This window comes from Sinohyriopsis cumingii, unplaced genomic scaffold (assembly GCF_028554795.1).
Source record: "Sinohyriopsis cumingii isolate HCF-2022 unplaced genomic scaffold, ASM2855479v2 utg000744l, whole genome shotgun sequence".
Lineage (NCBI taxonomy): Eukaryota > Metazoa > Mollusca > Bivalvia > Unionida > Unionidae > Sinohyriopsis > Sinohyriopsis cumingii.
This window is the reverse complement of record NW_028315928.1, coordinates 569,086-595,333: the sequence shown is the minus strand read 5'-3', so window position 1 is coordinate 595,333 and position 26,248 is coordinate 569,086. Positions and strand designations below refer to the sequence as shown.

The 26,248-nt window shown below is 35.1% G+C and overlaps 1 protein-coding gene across 1 annotated transcript in view; it reads right to left on the bottom strand.

Moving 5' to 3' along the window:
• LOC149773244 (dual specificity mitogen-activated protein kinase kinase 5-like) overlaps window positions 1-26,248 on the bottom strand; it is a 106,846-nt gene that overhangs the window by 61,866 nt on the left and 18,732 nt on the right. Inside the window, exons 2-4 of the mRNA XM_089946559.1 lie at window positions 24,705-24,753; window positions 11,356-11,423; window positions 7,201-7,270 (exon numbers count right to left, since the gene is read on the bottom strand). Coding sequence (XP_089802685.1) covers window positions 7,201-7,270; window positions 11,356-11,423; window positions 24,705-24,753 — 187 coding nt within the window. The remainder of the gene's footprint in view (window positions 1-7,200; window positions 7,271-11,355; window positions 11,424-24,704; window positions 24,754-26,248) is intronic.

Below are 26,248 nucleotides of genomic sequence, written 5' to 3'. Positions count from 1 at the left end.
GTCTATCATATGCTATGAAGGACAGATAACAGGTCTGTCATAAGCTATGAAGGACCAATGATAGGTCTATCATTTACTATGAAAGACAGATGACAAGTCTATCATATGCTATGAAGTACAGATGACAGGTCTATCATATCCTATGAAGTAGAGATGACAGGTCAATCATATGCTATGAAGGAGATATGACCAGTCTGTCATATGCAATGAAGAACAGTTGACAGGTCTATCATATGCTATGAAGGACAGGTAACAGGTCTGTCATAAGCTATGAAGGACCAATGATAGGTCTATCATTTACTATGAAAGACAGATGACAAGTCTATCATATGCTATGAAGTACAGATGACAGGTCTATCATATGCTATGAAGGACAGATGACAGGTCTATCATTTGCTATGAAGGAGAGATGACAGGTCAATCAGATGCTATGAAGGAGAGATGACAGGTCTGTCATATCCTGTGAAGGACAGATGACAGGTCTAACATGCTATGAAGGACCAATGATGACAGGTCTATCATATGCTATGAAGGACAGGTGACTGGTCTATCATATGCTATGAAGGACTCATGACAGGTCTATCATATGCTATGAAGGACCAATGACAGGTCTATCATTTGCTATGAAGGACATATGAAAGGTCTATCATATGCTATGTTGACAGAAAAGTCTATCATATGATATGAAGGACATATGACATGTCTATTATATGCTATGAAGAACAGATGACAGGTCGATCATATGATATGAAGGACATATGACATGTCTATTATATGCTATGAAGGACAGATGACAGGTCTATCATATGCTGTGAAGTACAGATGTCAGATCTGTCATATGCTATGAAGGACAGACGACACATGATAAGTCTATTCAATGCTATGAAAGACAAATAACCAGTCTACCATATGCAATGATGGACAGATTACAAGACAAAATAATCAGTCATTTCAGTCTTTCTTTGACAACTCTGCATTTTGTGAATAAATATCATACATGTAGATTGGGTCTATTCACCAATAAACATCACACAAATAGATCATGGGAATATTCACCAACAAATAACATGCATGTAGATAGGGCCTATACACCTATAAACATCATACATGTAGACTGGACCTCTTCTGTTATTCACATCATACATGTTGATTATGGGCCTATTCACCAATAAACATTATATATAGATCATGGTCATATTCACCAGTAAACATCATATATATAAATAGGGCCTATTCACTTATAAACATCATACATGAAGATTGCGCCTATTCACCAATAGACATCATACATGTTGATCATTGACCTATTCACCAATAATTATATATAAATAGGGGCCTATTCACCAATAAACACCATACATGTAGATATGGCCTATTCAATAATAAACATCATACATGTAGATTGGGCCTATTCACCAATAAACATCGTACATGTAGAGAGGGCCTATTCACTAATAAACATCATGCATGTAGATAGGGTATATTTACTAATAAATATCATACATGTAGATTTGGTCTATTCACCTTTAAATTCATACATGTAGATAGGGTCTATTCACTAATAAACATCATACATGTAGATTGGGTCTATTCACTAATAAATATCATACATGTAGATAGGGCCCATTTCCTAATAAATATCATGCAAGTCATGTAGATAGGGCCTATTCACTAATAAGCATACATGTAGATTAGGCCTATTCACTAATAAGCATCATACATGTTGATTATGGGCCTATTCACTAATAAATATCATACATGTAGATAGGGCCTATTTTCACTAATAAGCATACATGTAGATTAGGCCTATTCACTAATAAGCATCATACATGTTGATTATGGGCCTATTCACTAATAAACCTCATGCATGTAAATCTGGCAAAGTCACTAATAAACATTATACAATCATGTAGATTGGGCATATTCACTAATAAACATTATACATGTAAATTACGGGCCTATTGGTCCAATTAGCATCATACCTGTAGATTATGGGCCTACTGACCCAATTAACATCATACATGTAGATTATGGGCCTAGATTGCCCAATTAACATCAAACATGAAGATTAATATCATACAAGTAGATTATGGGCCTAATTTGCCCAATTAACAACATACATGAAGATTAATATCATACATGTAGATTATGGGCCTACTGGCCCATTTAACATTATACATGTAGATCATGAGTCTCTTTGTTAATAAAACAAGTATCATTTACACAGATACATAGCACATATTTTTATTTTTTAATGCAATAATGAACTCATTATGTCTCAATTTTATTTGTTCTATCTGTTGCCAGCATTTACAAGATCTTTTATCCTGATCCTGTTAAAGCTATGTGAAGATTAACCAACTTACCACTGGTGAAATTAAGGAACCCCTTATGCAAAAATATGTGTCATAATTAACGCATATCATTATAAAAATGTGTGTACAAAACTTTTGTAAATGCAAAAATAAAGAAGCGACCTTAGGAATGAAGATTTGTATGAAAACACGAACATCCCAATCATATTACCAGTAAGATACACCAAGTAACTGGATACAGTCAATATGGATTTGTCCTTTGATAATTAAAAGACCTGTAACGTGTACCAACTATGTGAAAAAACAAATTATGACATAATCCCTGTCATATAACCTTTAAAGATACACAAGAAAATTTACTGTTAAAATCTTGAAAACAGTATTTCCTAAGAAACTAAATCAACCTAAAAGTATATCTTTTTCTCTGTTACGGAAGACAGGACTTTTTAAGAAGCAAATTTAAACATATCACTTAATGCAAATTATTTTGAATTATGCATAACTGGCCTTTATCAAAAAGGAAAAGTAGAATCTGTCGTGGCACCTCCTGGTGTCGGATTCACTCTGACACTTATCTTTATGGTATTAACACAACCCAAGCTTGCTAGGAATTTATTTGCAAGAGGAATCTTCTTCAGTAGATGCTTGATAGATTTAAAGAAATCTCCTTCTTCTGCTGTTCTGGTTTTCATTTTTTTTTAACAGACATATTTATCAAGTACATGTTGGGTTGAGTATGCAGAACATAACCAACAAAATGAAACAAACAAGTTTATGAATGTTTTAATATAATCTGCAAATATCATCCACTCAAAATGAATTCTTCATATCTGACTTGAAACTACTGATAATAAAATACAGAAAATAGAAAAAGTACATTTCAAAAGTGACATCATACAAAAAATAAGCATGACTTGGCCATTTTATAATTTGCCATCTTGAAAACTGAAAAAGGAAATAGAAAAAAAAGAATCTTCAAATTTAAACGTCAAAACTCTGATGGTGCAAATTTTTGTGGACATAAAAAAAATCTTTGGACATCTGACAATCATGGGTCATAACAACTTGGAATGATGATGTCAAATGCTGAAAATTGAACACAATCAATAACTTATCAACACAAAACTACACACTAATTTGGATGAAATCCAACAATCTTTGCTGAAGCTATGCATGGAAACCAGAGTTTAGGAACATCAGCAATCTGGGCCTAAAACATTTCTAAATGATGACATAGAATGTTATAAATTTAATTCATCCGGTTGAATATGGCCGAAATTGAATCATTTGAAGTAAACTTGTCTGATGAGATCAAATTACTGATGGATGGATGGACACACAGATAAAGTAATTGTGAAAGGACTCCATGCAATTCACTTAGCCAGGACTTAATATTAAATTATTCACAATACTAATGGCTAGGAGTGGTGACCATGAGATCTTATCCAAAAAATCTGGTCCAAGTCTGTGATGTGGAAGTAATGTTACTTTGTGGAAATCTTTGTTCCTCGTTCAGTCTCACATTGATCTTGGCTCTCAACCTCTGATCCCAAATTAGACTGGTTTTGTCCTTACCCTAAGTGCAAGCCATTCACAAAGCTAAGTAGCCTAGGTGAAAAACTTGAGTCACAATGTGTGGAAAACATTGTTCTTTCAGTTACAGTGACCTTGACCTTTGTCCTTTTGACCCTTATATCGACAGGGTTTTTAATAATATGAAGTGCAAGCCATCAAAAAAATTAGTACCGTAAATGGTGCAATAATTGGGTTATTGCACAGAAACATATTTTTGTCAGTCCTAGTTACACTGATGCTTGAACTTTCAACCCTGTAAAAGCAGGCTTCTCCAATACCCAAAAAAAGGAAGCCATCCACAAAGTGTGGTATCAGTAGATGGTTGAAAATTCAAAGCTATTATCCAGAAAATAGTTTTCTTCTTTCCTTCACCTTTGGTTTTGGACCTTAAAATCAATATGGTTCCTCCTCAGCCCCAAGTGCAAGCCATCCACAAGGTCTAGCAACTGTAGATGGAGGACAACTCGAGTTATTGTTTAGAAATAAAAACTGGCAACAAATGGGCTGACAGAAAGAAATCATAACATAATACACTCTGCCTCATTGTGGGTGAATAAAAGAGTTACTGAGAAGTACAGGGAGCCTGCAACAGCCTTTGTAGGACCCACCTCCTGCCTGATGTAAAGAAGTAACTGTATTCATGGATAGAAAACAACATCAATACATAAATAACTGTATTCTACTATCAAAAACCACATCTACATATCTATAGAAAACAACTGTACTACAGGAAACCATATCTATACATCTATAGAAAATAATTGTACCTACATGAAACCATCTCTAAACATCTATAGAAAATAACTGTACTACAGGAAACCATATCTACACCTCTATTGAAAATAACTGTACTACAGGAAATGATCTCTATACCTATATAAAAAATAACTGTACCACAGGAACCATATCTACACCTCTATAGAAAATAACTGTACAACAGGAAACAATATCTACACCTTTATAGAAAATAACTGTACCACAGGAAAACATATCTACATCTCTATAGAAAATAACTGTACTAAAGGAAACCATATATACACATCTATAGAAAATAACTGTACCACAGGAAAACATATCTACACCACTATAGAAAAAAGCTGTACAACAGGAAACCATATCTACACATCTATATAAAATAAATGTACTACAGGAAACCATATCTATACCTCTACAGAAAATAAATGTACCACAGGAAAACATATCTACATCTCTATAGAAAAAGACTATACTAATTGAAACCATATCTATACATCTATAGAAAATAAATGTACCACAGGAAAACATATCTACTCCTCTATAGAAAATAACTGTACAACAGAAAACAATATCTACACATCTATATAAAATAACTGTACTACAAGAAACCATATCTACACCTCTATAGAAAATAACTGTACTACAGGAAACTGTATCTACACCTCTATTGAAAATAACTGTACTACAGGAAAACATATCTACATCTCTATAGAAAATAACTGTACAACAGGAAACAATATCTACACCTTTATAGAAAATAACTGTACCACAGGAAAACATATCTACATCTCTATAGAAAATAACTGTACTAAAGGAAACCATATTTACACATCTATATAAAATAACTGCACTACAAGAAACTGTATCTACACCTCTACAGAAAATAACTGTACTAAAGAAAACCATATCTACACCTCTATAGAAAATAAATGTACCACAGGAAAACATATCTACATCTCTATAGAAAATAACTGTACCACAGGAAGCCATATCTACCAATCAAGAGAAGACTATTGAGAATACTGATGTCTGAAGTGATCTTAATTTACATTAGTTCCGATAGAAGACTCCAGAGATAGTGTTTCACATGACCCGTAATGTATTATTTTGCTATTATAACATATTGCTTTAGCTAATCTTGATACTATTTTCTAAATTTCTTTTCTTTATATTTTTCAAAATAATTTATGTTAGTTATTGAAATATGTAAGGAATTAATGTCCTTATTAACTTCTACAGGCATTTTTCAACGCAAGTGCAACTTCTTTAGAGCATCTCCAAGGGAGATTACTATCAGATATAATAATTTACATAAATTTAAATTGTCTCCCTTGAATTACCTCCTAGACAGCAAGGTTCAATATAGTTAAACATGCTTTGCTATAAAACAAATTTCAACAGTTATGGCATGACTCCTGAAATTTTACAATCATTTCACTAATTTCTTGAAGTACTACAAGCTGTAGCACCAAAACAAACAGAATTTGTTCTAATAATTTGGCAAGACACATTGTGTTCCTGAAGAAAAAAAGATCTATTTTCACTCCATCATGCTTATTTACAAAGGATGTTAGCTCCTTAAAAGCTGATTTGATAATCTAATTATGACTGGACCATCAAGAAGAAAGCCATTAAATCTTTTTGTTGGTCTGTAATCGATTATGTTTACAATTATTGCTCTATTCAAGGTAAGCAATAACATGTCTGCTCAGTCACCTGGCGTACAGAACTAAGCACCAACCAATGTGATGGTCTAAAAGTTTTGCATCCTTTGTTTTATCAGATATATTAGACAAAGACCATTTGTTAACACATGATCATGACCTGGGAATATTTTTACTGATCCACCTGATTCATGATCATTGGGGTTTAAAATTTCCTTCTACAAATTTATTGATCATGGATTATCAGATTGACATAAATTTCAAGCCATTCTAAAGATACTGTTTTGCCTTGATTGTTTCTAAAACTGAAATTGCATGAATGAAACAAAACAAATATGAAAACTTTTATTTGAGTTACAGTCAATGTACAAACTCTGGCATATACATTTTGCAATTTTAAACGTTCAAGTTTAACAAAATTTGTTCATGATCACTTTCTGATGCATCTGTCACAACTTGTTGTCCATACCTACCTCTAATTATAGTAACAACGTGTTTTGGTTAGATGAATCAGTACAGTGGTCACTAGAGAAACTGCAAGCATATCATGGCATGATAACCACGGGTAAGCCAACAAAACATGTCCTGTATCTGTGATGTATTGAATACTGAATAACACCAGTGTAGTAATTCCTAAAATATCCATCTTTGCAAACTATTGCAGTATTAGGTACAAACTTTCTGAACACATGAAAACAAATTCTGGAAGTAGTATACAGGAATATTTCCAAGAATAATTAAGTTCTAGAGATGATATGGATATGTCTTAAAATTAAAAAGCAAGATTTTTTTTTTCAGTCAAAGAACAACAAGCAGACTATGCTTGTAATCATTCTTTGCTTTTGACCATACAGCAAATTCAATTTTTGACCACTCTCCCATCAACATACCTCTAGGGTAAATGATGAAAGGAGGAAGAAGACCTCTGGCAACATCATCTTCTGACAACATCTCATAGTACTGCAAAGTAAAGGCAACTTTTCAGCGAAAAATATTCACAATATATCATATACAAAATATCACTGCAAGGAATTCTGCGTATATGTCCATAGTTTGGCTTTGTCAGGTTGCCTGTTATGAGTTTTACATCATTTTCTGACATGACAGGCCATATATGGCAGCCAGTATATCTGGTGAAGGAAGAACCAACAAAAACCCCAGGAAGAACCAATGACCCACAGGAAGTTACTGGCAAGCTTTCTCATATACCTACATTGGCCAAGCTGTGACTCAAGCCAACACATAAAGAAGACAGAAGTTAGTGATCTGTGAAGGCTAGCATCTTAGACTACTCACCCCCCACCACCAAAGTTTGTGGAACAAACACTATTAAAAATGCTAATTTTTGTTTTCTTTTTTCTTTTTATTTTGTTATACCATGTCCAAATTTTCAGTCTTCAACATAAAATGAGATGCCTTTATGCATGACACTCGAAGTATGATGCAGTATTGATCTCAAGATTTGCAATCAGATTTTAATTAACTATTATACATTTAAAAACAACAAAATAAAAAATCCTGGATGATACAGTAATGAAAGATACAATTTTCTGTAGGTAAAAAATAAAAATCCAAAGTAAGGCAAAAGGCAATTCGCAAATGGGAAAATGCTAAATTACAGGGAATTCACAATGGATTATGATTTTTTTTTTGCGACAAGGATTAAACAGGACAAAGACCGATGGGGATGAATGATAGAGAAAAAAATTATATGATGACCTAAGCCAGGGCCAGGACCCAAGGGGAAGAATGCTACAGGAAGTAAGAGAATTACCATATGTTGTAACATGACCTTAACAAAGATCAGGACACAAGAAAAGAACTGCTAGAGAAAGTAAGGTAGTTATCTGTGTAACATGACCTTAACCAGGTCCAGGAACCAAGGGGAGGAATGCTACAGGAAGTAAAGGAATTTTCTGATGATGCTATGTATACCAGAAAAGGTGCAAACTAGAGATGTTTGAAATGTTGCTTACGAAATGAAATTCTTTCTTAAAATAAAAATTAAAAAATCTAAGCATAACAAGAGGCTAAAGTAAGCCTGAGATTGCTCATCTGGCTGACAGTTGCCAATAACCATGGGCATTCTGCTAAAAACTGGGTCAGTATGATGTTTTCCATTGCAATATCTTACAAGAGCCGATGGTTAAAAAATGTGACTCAGTAGGATGTTGTGCCATTAACTTTCTTCCAATGTTGATGACTGTACATGTTATGAAAACTGTTGTTTCCTGTTTTTTTGCATCTTCATCCACATATGACAGCACATCTGCATAACAGCCAACTGAAAGAGCATGTGGTCACGAAATATATGCCAGCTGGATGATTTCATTTAAAACTGATATAGTACTATTTATACCTTATGTTAAGAAAACAAATGTTTCAAAGTTTCTCTAGTTTTTGTACCATCATTTATTTAAGAGTTTAATGTTGTTTTTTCTGAGTTTATATCATATAAGAAAAAACAAAGTTAAACTCATAATTGTAATTCTTTATAACTGTATTAATTTTTTATTTTGGTTTTATTAAATGATATTTCCTATCAGTTTTAGAGCCTGTTTAAGCATATGAATTCTTGTTGAGGCATCTGCTATGTAGCTATTTAAAGAACAGCAGATTCTCCATCTTTTATATAAATTGGCATATGTGATCTGAGTAGAAGTTTGATATTCAAAACAAAGGATGTGTTGTTTTGTTTGGCATACAAATGACTTGGATTTGATGCTATCATAAGTTCATAGCAATTTGGCCGATTCATTATTGTCCAATCGTGTGAATAACCAATTTTCATGTCTTTAAATCTATTTTCGTGTTGACTAACAGTTTAGGCTACCTATAGCGGCTACTTACAAATGAAATTAAGACTATCGGCAAATGGTTATAGTGATGGGGGTCCAATAGTCAAAAAGTACAAGACATTGACACTGACAGTTATGAAGGGGGTGTAGTGAATCTCTCACCCAGCCCACAGCGTAAATTTCAAGGTCGGCATCATACAATGTAGGACTGTAAATGCAATTGTTATCCAGTTAGCTTTTTAACTCCCCATCTCCCAATTCCTATATTCATGCACCTATAGTTTTAGCTTCATTTGTAATGAGCTGCAGTAAATTTACTGTAGCCCTAATGTTCTTGGCATATTTTGAGTTTCTCAGCTTTTCTTTCGCATATAAGTCAAATAAAGAGTTATTGATATTAAAAAAACAGTAGAAATGTGTTATTTATTTGATTCTGTAAAATCAATTTAACCATTTTTCTGATTAAGATATAAACCCACCATATTTATTTCATTTTAAAAGCATGCTGTGTATACCTTCCAGTTCAGTGTTTACGATAGTTACTTTGCACATGACTCTATTTATAGAAGTTAGTATAAAGTAGTACTCCATACAGTTTATATAGAAATAAACACAATTAGGTCTGATCACATGATTATGTTTTCACCAATGAAAATCTTCCCTTCATTTATCGACTGATGCAACTGCAATTATATCTGAATGGCTTTAATGACAGTATGCTCTGTGGTACATGTGGTTACAATGGTTGAAAATTACAACTACTGACAGATCTTAAATGACACACAAGAATAAAGGTACATACCACAAGCCTACCTGGCCTTATAGCCAGGTCAGCTAATAAAAAATGCATCCACAAAGACATATTTATCCCATGTCACAACCCAGATGCTTGTATCCGGAGTAAGAGTGTGTCAAAAAGGAAGGTAACCATGTGATGGCAAAAATTTCATTTAAAACCATATTCATTGTGGTTCAAAAGTTATAATCTGAAAAGCAAAACAAATTAAAAAATTGTATCTTCCATTGATATGTAACACAACACACTTTCCAGTCATCAAATTGCAAGTCTTAAACTGTGATTTGTGATAAGTGATGTGATTTTGATTTTTAATGTAGCTTTAACAATTTTTCAGTCATATCGCTACGATGTATGCAATGTGGCAGTTTATAGTGATGTCTAGTACTGGGGCATCATGCCGCAGACATGTAGCATGATGTCCCACCCAGTCACATTATCCTGACACCAGGCCGACCAGTCCTAACACTAACCTCTTAATGCTGAATGCCAAGCGAGGCAGCTGTTAGTACCATTTTTTAAGTCTCTGGTATGACTCGGCCAGGGTTCAAACCCACGACCTCCCGCATCCGAGGTGGACGCTCTAACCACTAGGCCACTGGAGCGGTAAGTCTTAAACTATGTAACAGAAAGGAAGTGTAACAACAAATTAAGTAAAACTCAACAAGCAATTTATTTCTCTGAGTTACAAAGTGAAAATCAAAGAGGAACTTAGAGTATTGCCAATTAAATCCCTAATAACCCTAAATGGCCTATCACCAGTCCCAAAAGTATAAAATGTTCTGAATGAATTCCAAGTTTTGAATGTCTTGATTATCACAGTGATGTAATCTAGACTGTCTTTGAAGAGTCCTCAATAATTCCAAAATAGAAAAGTAGTCCAAAAAGTCAATGAGCATTTTGTAATTCCAATGAATAATTCAAATACATTATTTCTCTGAAATTATATCTGAACACAACTATAAGTGATTCCACTGACAAATCATAAAACAGGAATGAGTAATTGTTTACCAAATCCTTTAATCAAATATTCCACTTCACCTAAATCACAACTGATTGGTCTGGAAAACCCATATTTTCCAACAGAAAATTCCTCCATAGTACAAATTGCCTCCAGAACCTTTGAAACTTGTAAACAAGGTCAGGTCATGAACTGAAATTCAAGTAAACTTCTTGTTTACTTCTAAAAAACCATGACAAGAATCAGGTAGATATTAATTCCTCAATCATCAACAAAAATTAAACACACAATGAAAACATATACAGAACAATGGGCAAAGTTTCATTAAGATCTCTCCAACTATTACAAGAGTTATGGACCAAGCAAGCAAATATTATCAGATAGACAGGCAGATAGAAAATGTCATAAAAAGTATAATTACGCACAATTCAAGTTGTGCATACAAAAGCTGGAAAATATTGAGATTTTTAAACACAAATGAATTACATACCAATTCAAACATAGCTTTCAACTCATCGTCACTACGAACTGTAATCCTTTCTCCATCTTCATCATCATCTAAAAAGACAAAGGCTCATAATGTTGGTTTTGATTCAAACGAACATAGTCAAATCTTGAAATTATAGTATACCACATCCATGAAAATGGTCAATGGTCAAAACCTGAAATACGTAAGATAATGTCTCATCTGCAAAGCCTCCAATGAGTGAATTTAAAAAATGTGATTTGAAACCTGGACGGTTCAATGTTCTGGAATTATTCCTTTTTCTGCAAAGATGATACCAATGTCTCACAATGCCTAGAGACAATGATGCCTATGCAGCTGAGACAAAGATACTTATGAAGGTGAGACAATAATTGAAGAACTATAATACAAAACTTAAACATATGAACTTAGGTTCATACTGCTAGAAAAGTGGTACAAACCATGTCTTACTTTTCAAATGCATATGAGACAATAATTAAAAACAAAACAACAATTTTATAAATGAATTAAATGGAAAGTTCCAGTTCCAATACCTGAAGAAAAAATATGATTTTTGACCAATTTTATTGACTGGATCTAAATAAATGCATAAAATAAAAATGTTCTTTCTGGCATAAACTGATTCTATGATTTGTCAAGTTAAAACAGTTGGAGTCATATGAGACAATGGTTAGCATTAATCCTGCATAATGTCTATGCTGGCATTAGCCATCACCATAATGAGTAGTATTAATACTGTGTAATGTCTATGCTGGCACTAGCAATCACCATAATGAATAGTATTATTGCTGCATAATGTCTTTGTTGGTACTAGCTATCACCATAATGACTAGTATCAATACTGCATAATGTCTATGTTGGCACTATCCATCACCATAATGAGTAGTATTAATACTGCATAATGTCTATGCTGGCACTAGCAATCACCATAATGACTAACCTTCACCATAATGAGTAGTATTAATACTGTGTAGTGTCTATGTTGGCACTAGCAATCACCATAAGGAGAAGTATTAATACTGCATAATATCTATGCTGGCACTAGCTATCACCATAATGAATAGTATTATTGCTGCATAATGTCTATGTTGGTACTAGCTATCACCATAATGACTAGTATCAATACTGCATAATGTCTATGTTGGCACTATCTATCACCATAATGAGCAGTATTAATACTGCATAATGTCTATGCTGGCACTAGCAATCACCATAATGACTAGCCTTCACCATAATGAGTAGTATTAATACTGTGTAATGTCTATGTTGGCACTAGCAATCACCATAAGGAGAAGTATTAATACTGCATAATATCTATGCTGGCACTAGCTATCACCATAATGAGTAGTATTAATACTGCATAATGTCTATGCTGGCACTAGCAATCACCATAATGACTAGCCCTCACCATAATGAGTAGTATTAATACTGTGTGATGTCTATGCTGGCACTAGCTATCACCATAATGACTAGTATCAATACTGCATAATGTCTATGTTGGCACTATCCATCACCATAATGATTAGTATTAATACTGCATAATGTCTATGTTGGTACTAGCAATCACCATAAGGAGAAGTATTAATACTGCATAATGTCTATGCTGGCACTATCCATCACCATAATGAGTAGTATTAATACTGCATAATGTCTATGCTGGCACTAGCAATCACCATAATGACTAACCTTCACCATAATGAGTAATATTAATACTGCATAATGTCTATGCTGGCACTAGCTATCACCATAATGACTAGTATTAATACTGCATAATGTCTATGTTGGCACTATCCATCACCATAATGAGTAGTATTAATACTGCATAATATCTATGCTGGCACTAGCTATCACCATAATGACTAGTATTAATACTGCATAATGTCTATGTTGGCACTATCCATCACCATAATGAGTAGTATTAATACTGCATAATGTCTATGCTGGCACTAGCTATCACCATTTGCTCATATAAATATACCTGCACCACTCCTACTTCTGACCCTTAAATCCATGACAACAAGTCAATAGTAACAAAAGTATGGTAACTCTTCTGAAGACAGTTTGAATACAATGATGGTCAGCATGCTGTATGGTAATTGCTTGAGTACAATGATTGGTCAGCATGCTGTATGGTAACTCTGAATAAAAAGATTGCTCAGCATGCTGTATGGTAACACTGTTTGAATAAAATGACTGGTCAGCATGCTGCATGGCAACTCTGAATAAAATGATTGGTCAGCATGCTGTATGGTAACTCTGTTTGAATAAAATGATTGGTCAACATGCTATATGGTAATTGCTTGAGTACATTGATTGGTTAGCATGCTGTATGGTAACTCTGTTAATGTACAATGATTGTTCAGCATGCAGTATGGTAACTCTGAGTACAATGATTGGTCAACGTGCCATACGGTAACTCTGTTCAAGTACAATGACTGGTCAGCATGCTATATGGTAACTCTGTTCAAGTACACTGATTGGTCAACATGCTGTATAGTAACTCTGTTTGAATACAATAATTATTCAGCATACTGTATGGTAACTCTCTTCAAATACAATGATTTGTCAGCATGATGTGTGGTAACTCTGTTTGAATAGAAATATTGTTCAGCAAGCTGTATGGTAACTCCATCTGAACAGAAAGATTGATCAGCATGCTGTATAATAACTCTGTGTACAATGATTAGTCAGCATGCTGTATGGAAACTCTGTTCAAGTACAATGATTGGTCAGCATGCTGTACAGTAACTCTGAGTACAATGTTTGGTCAGCATGCTCATTTTATTATGAGCACCATATTACATACTAAGTTTCACATCAGTCCACTGAAAGCTGCATTCAGACAACAGTGGTCAATAACTCTTACAAAAAATAGAGGTAGTACAGTGATTTGGAAAACATGGACATATTAAATTGATGATCATAACATTTTACCAAGTTTCATAGAAATCAATAAAAACGGCATTTACAAAATGATTTTGACATTCTTATGCAAGATAAAAAGGGCAATCACTCTAACAAAAAATGTTAGAAAGCAGTGATTAGTCAACATAAGCATCTTTAAATGATGACCATAACATGTACAAAGTTTCATGGCTGTCCACTGAAAACTGGGGGATCAGCTGCGTTCACAAAACTGTCATACATTAGATCTAGTTCAAGTCAATAACAGCAATAATAATATTGCAGGCACAGAATGATTTACTGACATGTACAGATCATGAACATAATGTGGGCAAAGATGCAGATTGATCCATTAAACAACAATGTGATGGGACTACAAGTAATGGATGGAGTCAAAGTAGAAGAATGATGTCATCTTAATAACATTCATGTGACGGGACATGTATAATGGATGCAATCAAAGTAAAAGATAAATGATATCGCCTTAAAGAGACTGTATAATCAATGGAATCAAAGCAAAAAGTAAAAGGTGAATGATGTCACTCTAGAATGGTCATGTGATTGGACTGCATGTAATGGATGGACTCAAAGTAAAAGGTGAATGATGTCACTCTAGAAAGGTCATGTGATTGGACTGCATGTAATGGATGGACTCGAAGTAAAAAATGAATGATGTCACTCTAGAATGGTCATGTGATTGGACTGCATGTAATGGATGGACTCAAAGTAAAAAATGAATGATGTCACTCTAGAATGGTCATGTGATTGGACTGCATGTAATGGATGGACTCAAAGTAAAAAATGAATGATATCACCCAACAATGGTCATGTGATTGGACTGCATGCAATGGACAGAATCAAAGTAAAAGGTGAATGATGTCACCCAACAATGGTCATGTGATTGGACTGCATGTAATGGATGGACTCAAAGTACAAGGTGAATGATGTCACTCTAGAATGGTCATGTGATTGGACTGCATGTAATGGATGGACTCAAAGTAAAAAATGAATGATATCACCCAACAATGGTCATGTGATTGGACTGCATGTAATGGATAGAATCAAAGTAAAAGGTGAATGATGTCACCCAGCAATGGTCATGTGATTGGACTGCATGTCATGGACAGAATCAAAGTACAAGATGAATAGGAAATTTCAACATATGAAATTGCATTTTATGTGAAGGTTGTACAGGAATGTATTGGAGGGGTAGCACCTCTGATGGAGAACAGTCATGCCTCCTTTGGGTAAGCTTGCCCACCTTTGGACCCCACATGCACCCAGTTCTCACCTGTGGCTTCAAGAAGCTGCAACATGTGCAGCAGCCACACCCTGGTAAACCATGTTGACTGGCAGGCTAAACCAAGTGAGGGTAGTGAATGAGTAAGTCACTTGGTCATCCTTCTCCCAGAATTCCTGTTTCAAGGGTTGAGTGACAAAGCGGCAGGTGTGGGCTACAATGGCTCAGGCCATATGGTTATTCTTCACTGACACAGAGCAGCAGCAGAGTTTGGTAGCCTCCTGAGAGACTGAGCAGCCCTTTTTAGGATTCGCACTGCTCACCTCCATGGCTTGAGGAAGGGGCCAGAAAAGGTGCCCTACAAATTGCCTGCTCCATCCTTCCCTAGCCAGCTAACCGCAGCTGGAGGGGACCCTACATCAGCAGTGGAAACACTACAAACAAAAAGATGAAAGTCGTTCCTCTCACCCTCAGCACATGGAATGTGCACACACTTTTCAACAGAAGTGATGCTGACAGACTTCAGAGGAGAACTGCTCTGATTGGCAGGGAGACAGCCAGATATAACATCAATATTGCAGCCTTGAGTGAAACCCACCTTGCAGGAGAGGGTGAACTTTGTGAAAGGGCGCTGGCTACACCTAATTTTGGTGTGGAAGAGGAAGTGAGGAGCAATGTGAGACTGGAGTAGGTTTTGCAGTGAAGACAGTAATTGTTAAGCTAGCTGGTCTTCCAAAGGGTGTGAATGACAGGCTTATGACCATGAAACTCCACCTGTCAAATGGAAGAAAGCATATCATGATCACCAGTGCCTACACTCCAACTATGGCCAATCCAGATGAAACAAAGGACAAGTTTTATGAAGAACTCCACTCTGTCATAACCTCTGTTCCCAAATCGGACAAGCTCATCATCCTTGGTGACCTAAATGCAAGAGTCAGCTCTGAAAACATCTCCTGGGAAGGGGTCATTGAAAAGTATGGCATCGACCAATGCAACAGCAATGGCCTTTTATTGCTTCAGACCTGTGCAGAGCATGAACTGCTCATCTCCAACAAGGTCTTCTGCCTCCCTACCTGGAACAGTATGACATGGATGCATCCCCTATCTAAGCACTGGCATCTCACCGACTACATGATAGGAAGAGGGACAGGCAAGATGGATGGGTAACCAAGTCCATGTGTGGTGCAGAATGTTGGACTGACCACAACCTTGTTGTCTCCAAGCCACACATCCATATCCAACCTAAAAGATGCCCACAAGGCAAGAAGATTCCAAAATGGCTGAACATTGCCAAGCTGAAGAACTCGAACTCCAAAGTGACCACTGTCAGCACTCTAGAAAACCATCTTCAATGTAGAGGCAGCCTGGGCAACCCTTAGAAAGCTGGTCTACAACACTACCACAGAGATATTAAGGCCTTCCCCAAGAAAGTACAAGAACTGGTTTGATGAGAATTGTGAAAACGGGCAGCTGTTTGATGAAAAACATCATCTCCACAAAGCATACATAAATGATCTAAAGTCCACTTCAAAGAAAGATGCCTTCAATAACATCTGTCAGACTGTTCAATGGAAACTGGCAGATGCAGGATTCCTGCCTGAGTAATAAAGTTGATGATACCAAAATCCATGCTGTCAAGGATGAAATGAAGGGGTTTTATGATGCGCTGAATGAAGTCTATGGCCCATCATCATCAGGATCATCCCCTCTCCTCAGTGCGGATGGGAATACACTGATCACAGACAAAGAGAAGATCCTCAAAAGGTGGACTGAGCACTTCAACTGCATCCTGAACTGCCCAGCATCCATCAAAGATGAAGCCATCAGTTGCCCCAAGTGCCAGTCAGTGAATCACTGGATGACACACTAGCTATGTTAGAGACCCAGAAAGCGATACTTCTCTCTAGTGGCAAGGCTCCTGGCTCAGGCTCAACTGCAGCAGAGATATACAAGGAAGGTGGTGCAGTTCTGACTGAAAAGCTCCATCAGTTGTTTCATCTCATGTGGCAAAAAGAGACGATCCCACAGGAATTCAAGTTCTCTGATGCTTGCACAAATTTTGCCCATATGATCAACACAAAGAAGACTGAAATAATTATCAGCCAGCCCAAAGAAAACTATGCTGAGCCAAAAATCACAGTCAATGGCTACAAACTGAGTGCAGTGAACAGGTTCACCTATCTTGGCAGCACTCTGTCCCAGAATGTCGTAATAGATGACAAAGTTAATGCCAACATAGCAAAGGCCAGTGCTGCATTCAGCAGACTAAAAGCCAAGGTCTGGACCAGAAAAGGCATTAGTCTTCAGACAAAGTTGAACATGTACAGAGCGATAGTACTCCCTGTGCTATTATACACCTGAGAAACCTGGACAGTGAACCAGTGCCATGCACAGAAGTTGAACCAGTTTCACTCTACCTGCCTCAGAAGGCTGCTAAACATCAAGTGGCAAAACAGGATCCTGGATACTGAGGTCCCTACCCAAGCAAGCCTTCCTAGTATCTACACCATCTTGATATAATCTCAGTTGTGATGGGCAGGCCATGTAGCTTGCAAGCCAGATGACCGGCTTCCCAAAAATTTCTTTTATGGCTAGCTTGAACAAGGTAAACGCAACAAAGGAGGCCAGAGAAAATGATACAAGGACACCCTGAAGACGTCATTGAAGAACATTAGCATTAGCTATGACACATGGGAGCAGACTGCCCAGGACAGGGTTGTGTAGCACTCTTCCACTATCAAAGGTGCTGCAGTTTGCAAATCCAACAGGACAGCCACAGCAGAACAACAGAGGCAGGCCAGGAAATCCCAAGCCAGTAAGCCCACAAACAATGTTGCTACCATCCCATGTCCACAATGCCACAGAACATTCAGGACGCACATCAGCTTCAGCAACCGACTACGCATCCACAGACCATTTGTTCCTGATAAAACACTGGATGACTAAAGTGGTCCTCATGGACTTGATGGACAAACAACACACACATGTATGTATATTTAATTTTTCACATGGCAAAATTTCAATTAGGGTCATGCAGATATTTGAAATTCACAATCAGTGCATGTAATCAGAGTCTATTCTAGAACTGAAAATGTGGGGAAATAATTTATCCTCCATTTGAACGTAAGGGGCATTTTTAAAATCTAGATGTGACTTAATGAAGGCATAAAGGTATGACATGCAAATATAATGCATGATTTTCACACATTCTGTTAATCTGCTGGCCGAGTTTTTGAGAAAGAAGCTTGAATCCACAATTCTGCATCTATGAATAAACCCAAATTCAACTGCCATGCACTTTTTCAGGTGTTCGGATACCTAACAATATGTGAGAATTGCACTGCCTTGTCAAAATAATAACAATGAACAAGTCAGAATAAAAATATATGGACATGTGGGAAAAATTATAACAATTCATCATGATAATTAGGTTGACAAGTCATAATAAATAATCAAAATATCTTGACTGTGACATGGTAATGCCTATATAAGGCATCCATTTAAGTGGGTAATATATGCTATAAATAATATTGTTGCTGTTTGGAATTGGGATTCGTATATTTCACAAATCAGTTAACAGCACTATCATGTGCTTGCAAGGGTTACTGGAAAATCACAAATTTAATAGCACCAATTGTTTTAGAACTGTATCTTATTTTCTTATTAACTTAATTAATCAATTAGAGAATCAAGTTATCTTCAAAACTGATTCATCACTGTCAAGTTCAAAAGTAAATGATATTAACTTTAAAAAGAAATGGATGACTGGATAAAAGTGTTGGATTCTCAGTGCAACCAGTTAATTATATGTCACATATATCATATATACTCACATACGCGTCAAGAACAACTGCATATAATACAGACCATGACCTGCTGTCACACAGTACATCAGTAGATCAGGGTCTATGTTGTTTGTTCTACTGATTACTCCTTACAAAGACTCAAATCTGCCTGAATATTATGGGATGTGAGTCAGTGCAGCTAGACATGGCTTATAAGTGAGTATATTAAATGGTGTCTTGATATGGTGAACATTCATCATTCATTGTCAAGATAACTGTCATGATTCCATACAATAATTATCATTCATTGTCAAGATAACTGTCATGATTCCATACTAATTATCATTCATTGTCAAGATAACTGTCATTATTCCATACTAATTATCATTTATTGTCAAGATAATTGTCATGATTCCATACAATAATTATCATTCATTGTCAAGATAACTGTCATGATTCCATACAATAATTATCATTCATTGTCAAGATAACTGTCATGATTCCATACTAATTATCATTCATTGTCAAGATAACTGTCATTATTCCATACTAATTATCATTCATTGTCAAGATAACTGTCATGATTCCATACAATAATTATCATTCATTGTCAAGATAACTGTCATGATTCCATACTAATTATCATGACATCTGGAATATTTCTTATAAATTTAACTTATTGAGAGAATTACTGTGGCAGCTCAACACAATCTCCAATTTATCTTAGCCATATTGACAACTTTAACTGTGACTGTCCCTTACAAGTAAATGCCACCATAGTATTCAGCTGTCCCATACAAGTAAATGTCACCATAGTATGCAGCTGTCCCATACAAGTAAAAGTCACACCAGTATTCAGCTGTCTTATATAAATGCCAAAATGGTATTCAGCTATCCCATGCAAGTAAATGCTACCACTGTATTCAGATATCCCATACAAGTAAATGCCACCATAGTATTCAGCTATCGCATACAAGTAAAAGCCACACCAGTATTCAGCTGTCACATACAAGTAAATACCATCATAGTATTCAGCTGTCCCACACAAGTAAAAGCCAAACCAGTATTCAGCTGTCACATAAATGCCAACATAGCATTCAGCTATCCCATACAAGTAAATGCTACCATTGTATTCAGATATCCCATATAAGTAAATGCCACCATAGTATTCAGCCGTCACATAACAAGTAAATGCCACACCAATATTCAGCTGTCCCATACAAGTAAATGCCATCATCGTATTCAGCTGTCCCATACAAGTAAATATCATCAAAGCATTCAGCTGTCCCATACAAGTAAATAGCTGTCCCATACAAATAAATACCATCATAGCATTCAGCTGTACAAGTAAATACATCATGGTATTCAGCTGACACATACAAGTAAATACCATCATAGCATTCAGCTGTCACATACAAGTAAATATCATCATGGTATTCAGCTGACACATACAAGTAAATATCATCATGGTACATGTATTCAGCTGACACTAACAAGTAAATATCATCATGGTATTCAGCTGAAACATACAAGTAAATATCATCATGGTATTCAGCTGTCACATACAAGTAAATATCATCATGGTATTCAGCTGACACATACAAGTAAATATCATCATGGTATTCAGCTGACACATACAAGTAAATATCATCATGGTATTCAGCTGACACTAACAAGTAAATATCATCATGGTATTCAGCTGAAACATACAAGTAAATACCATTGTAGTATTCAGCTCTCACATACTTGTAAATATCATCATGGTATTCAGCTGTCACATACAAGTAAATATCATCATGGTATTCAGCTGACACATACAAGTAAATATCATCATGGTATTCAGCTGACACTAACAAGTAAATATCATCATGGTATTCAGCTGAAACATACAAGTAAATACCATTGCAGTATTCAGCTCTCACATACTTGTAAATATCATCATGGTATTCAGCTGTCACATACAAGTAAATACCATTGTAGTATTCAGCTCTCATATACTTGTAAGTATTATGATAGCATTCATCTGTCACATACAAATAAAGTACTTTTCATGTTCCTAATTAGTATTTACAACCAGTGTTTCCCTTTACCCTCATTTGCGCTTCAGACACCCAAATTTTTAATCTGACCCCCAGTTTTGATACCAAAGTTTGTTTTTAACTCAGTCTGACCCCCAGTTTTGACACCAATGTGATTTTTGACTCTCAGTCTTGCTCCCCTAGGGGATACACTGTTTACAACACAAGAACATATCAATAAATCCCAAGAAAAAAACTGAATATTTTTGACATGATAACTAACAGCATATTGAATTTAGAAGCCAAACACTGTACTGTTTAGATCACAAAAAATCATATCATGTACTGCAGACCAGATTATTTTATTCTGAGCACAATTTATTTAAAAACAACTTACCTTTAATTTTTCAGATTTGTTTAACTATTGAATAAGCAATGCAAACATTCCTTCAAAACTGAATTCATGTAACTGTTCTTAAGCTTATGACTATTAGGCTGAAAAATGCAAGACAAAGACAGAATGAAACTGAATTCAAATTCCACGTATGATTTGTTCAATGCATGCTATCTTAATTTTAGACTGAAACTGATAATGTTATTATTTTATATTTTGTAGTGTACTCAAAGACAGGATTTACCTGTACAATTGAGATCAGGCCTGGCAATAAATGCAATCAAGACAAAACAGACCAATCCATCTGTTCAAAAGTCTGTTCATTACCCACAATCATAAAAAAAAAATAACCAATAGTTCAAAATATCTTCGTTTTATGTCCCAGACAAGACTTGTCTTTAAGAAAAAGTCTTTAAACTGTAGTGCCACTATATAAGTTATTACACTCAATATCAACATATTTTGTTATTTAAGGATGTCTTTACTGTATAACTAGACAATAAACACACAAGTATTTCCAACAGGAATAATGTGAAACAGAAGAAGGCAAACTTTGGATGTATATTTAATGCAATGTGTTTAAAAAGAACACTTGGTTCACATCCCAGTCAAGTAAACTAACACTAAAGGTTAAGAATAATAAGGGATTAACAGTCTGGTCAAGTCAACTGATATAAAGTCAGTGAGGTTTATATTAGCAATCTGGTCAAGTCAACTGATGGAATATCAGTCAGGTGTATATAAAGAGTCAAGTCAACTGATATAATATCAGTGATGTGTATATTAACAGTCTGGTCAAGTCAGCTGTTACCAGTGATGTGTATATTAACAGTCTGGTCAAGTCAGCTGTTACCAGTGATGTGTATATTAACAGTCTGGTCAAGTCAACTGAGAGAATACCAGTGAGATGTACATTAACAGTCTGGTCAAGTCAAGTCAACTGATAATTTATATAATAATGGTGGGGTGTACATATTAACAGTCTGATCATGTCTATTGATATTATATCAGTGGGGTGCATTAACAGGTTGGTCAGGACAACTTATATATCAGCAAGGCATATATTTAATCATCATTTGTAACTGAAATGCTATACTGAGTCCACACAATATGCATACATGCTTAGTTTCCCAAATAAACATGGGATTAAGCATGTTGAGTCTTTTCCATTCAATATTGGTGGGGTGTATATTAACAGCCAACACATGTTCTCTGAAAACTGTAACAAAAATGATGAATACATACTCTTAAAGCTGGCACACAAATCTACTCAAAAACTGGAATGAAGATGGTGAATACATACTCTTAAAGCAGTCAAACAAATCTACTCAAAAACTGCAATGAAGATGATGAATACATACTCTTAAAGCAGTCAAACAAATCTACTCAAAAACTGTAATGAAGATGGTGAATACATACTCTTAAAGCTGGCACAAACATGTACTCAAAAACTGTAACAAAGATGATGAATATATACACTTAAAGGTGGCACACACATGTACTCAAAAATTGAAAATCTACTCAAAAACTATAACAAAGATGATGAACACATACTCTTAAAGGTGGCACACACATGTACTCAAAAACTGTAATGAAGATGATGATGAATACATACTCTTAAAGCTGGCACACAAATATACTCAGAAACTGTAATGAAGATGGTGAATACATACTCTTAAAGCAGTCAAACAAATCTACTCAAAAACTGCAATGAAGATGATGAATACATACTCTTAAAGCCAGCATACAAATCTACCCAAAAACTGTAATGAAGATGGTGAACATATACTCTTAAAGCTGGCACAAACATGTACTCAAAAACTGTAACAAAGATGATGAATATATACACTTAAAGGTGGCACACACATGTACTCAAAAATTGAAAATCTACTCAAAAACTATAACAAAGATGATGAACACATACTCTTAAAGGTGGCACACACATGTACTCAAAAACTGTAATGAAGATGATGATGAATACATACTCTTAAAGCTGGCACACAAATATACTCAGAAACTGTAATGAAGATGATGAATAAATACTCTTAAAGCAGTCAACAGAAATCTACTCAAAAACTTTACTGAAGATGAGGAATACATATTCTTAAAGCTGGTACACAAATCTACTCAAAAACTGAAATGAAGATGATGAATACATACTCTTAAAGCTGGCACACACATGTACTCAAAAACTGTAACAAAGATGATGAATATATACACTTAAAGCTGGTACACACATGTACTCAAAAACTGTAACAAAGATGATGAATATATACACTTAAAGGTGGCACACACATGTACTCAAAAACTGTAACAAAGATGATGAATATATACACTTAAAGGTGGCACACACATGTACTCAAAAATTGAAAATCTACTCAAAAACTATAACAAAGATGATGAACACATACTCTTAAAGGTGGCACACATATGTACTCAAAAACTGTAATGAAGATGATGAATACATACTCTTAAATCTGGCATACAAATATACTCAGAAACTGTAATGAAGATGATGAATAAATACTCTTAAAGCAGTCAACAGAAATCTACTCAAAAACTATACTGAAGATGGTGAATACATACTCTTAAAGATGATGAACACATACTCTTAAAGGTGGCACACATATGTACTCAAAAACTGTAATGAAGATGATGAATACATACTCTTAAATCTGGCACACACATGTACTCAAAAACTGTAACAAAGATGATGAATATATACACTTAAAGGTGGCACACACATGTACTCAAAAACTGTAATGAAGATGATGAATACATACTATTAATGATGGCACACATATATACTAAAAAAAAACTTTAACAAAGATGATGGATGCATACTCTTAAAGCAGTCAAACACATGTACTCAAAAACTAAAACAAAGATGATCAATACATACTGTTAAAACAGTCAAACATGTGTACTCATAAAAACTGAACAAAGATGATGAATACATACTCTTACAACAGGCACACAAAAGCACTCAGGAAATACTGTTCACTTACACTGAAAAGCTGTTATGGTTGACTCTGGTAGGATCTTTGCTATAACTTCCTGAAAATAGACAAGTTTGGTAATATCTTACACCGTTTTCAACAGTCTACTTAATACTGAATGTGTATGAATTACATCAGGTTCTTGCTAAAACATGTTATGAATGAATTCTGATATGTAAGCCATCTCAAGTTTATCAAACAGACTGAAGTTGTTTATTTCCCAAAACTAAAGCTGTAGTACTATAAGATTTGAAGTCTTTCATTTCAAGATTTTTTTGAATTGTTAGTTTTGTCATGTACAGAAAGATGGCTGACCATCTGAAGGATATGAAACATTTAAACCATTCTGAACTGCTTAGCTGTATTAATGCTGTGTAAGCAGCTTTACAGAGACTTAAAATGGGGTTACAGCTGCATTTCAAACCCCACATCCTAGAAATAAATTAGCCATTAGAAAACTAACTGCATAATTTAAATCAGGAGTCAATTAAATATTGGCCCCTGTCCCACAGCCAGCAGCTTTTAAGACAGACTAGTCAATAATTCACACAGCTAACTCATTTAGCAAGCCGATACATGAGAGCAAGTACAGCACAACAAAAGCCTGTTTCATTAGGACTAGTAGTACATTTAGATGTAGCTAAGTGAAATAGGAGTCTGTTTCATTAAGACTAGATGTAGCTAAGTGAAATGGGAGAGTGTTTCATTAGGACTAGTATTGCATTTAGATGTAGCTATATGAAAATGGAGCCTATTTCATTAGACTAGTAGTATATTTAAATGTAGCTAAGTGAAATAGGAGTCTATTTCATTAGGACTAGTATTGCATTTAGATGTAGCTAAGTGAAATAGGAGTCTATTTCATTAGGACTTGTAGTGCATTTAGATGTAGCTAAGTGAAATAGAAGTCTATTTCATTAGGACTTGTAGTGCATTTAGATGTAGCTAAGTGAAATGGGAGTCTATTTCATTAGGACTTGTAGTGCATTTAGATGTAGCTAAGTGAAATAGGAGTCTATTTCATTAGGACTAGTATTGCATTTAGATGTAGCTATGTGAAAATGGAGACTATTTCAGTAGGATTTGTATTGCATTTAGATGTAGCTATATGAAAAGGGAGCCTATTTCATTAGGACTAGTAGTGCATTTAGATGTAGCTAAGTGAAATAGGAGCCTATTTCATTAGGACTAGTATTGCATTTAGATGTAGCTATGTGAAATAGGAGTCTATTTCATTAGGACTAGTAGTGCATTTAGATGTAGTTAAATGAAATGTGATGCCACTAGTACATGCTGATAAGTAGTAGCATGATAAATGCATTATGCAACTTTATAAATTTGGTTTCTTTTAAGAAAATGGGTTTTAAAATGCCATGCTATCACATTCTAACTTTGACAATACAAAATTTAGGATTTGAAATCTCACTGAGTTGTCAAGTAATGTGAAATAATTTGGATTAAAATATATTTATGTAAGTATGTAGATTTATGTGACACATACTAAATTATGGCTGACGAGGAGTACAATATAGTGTGAGCTTGTCTTACTCTGT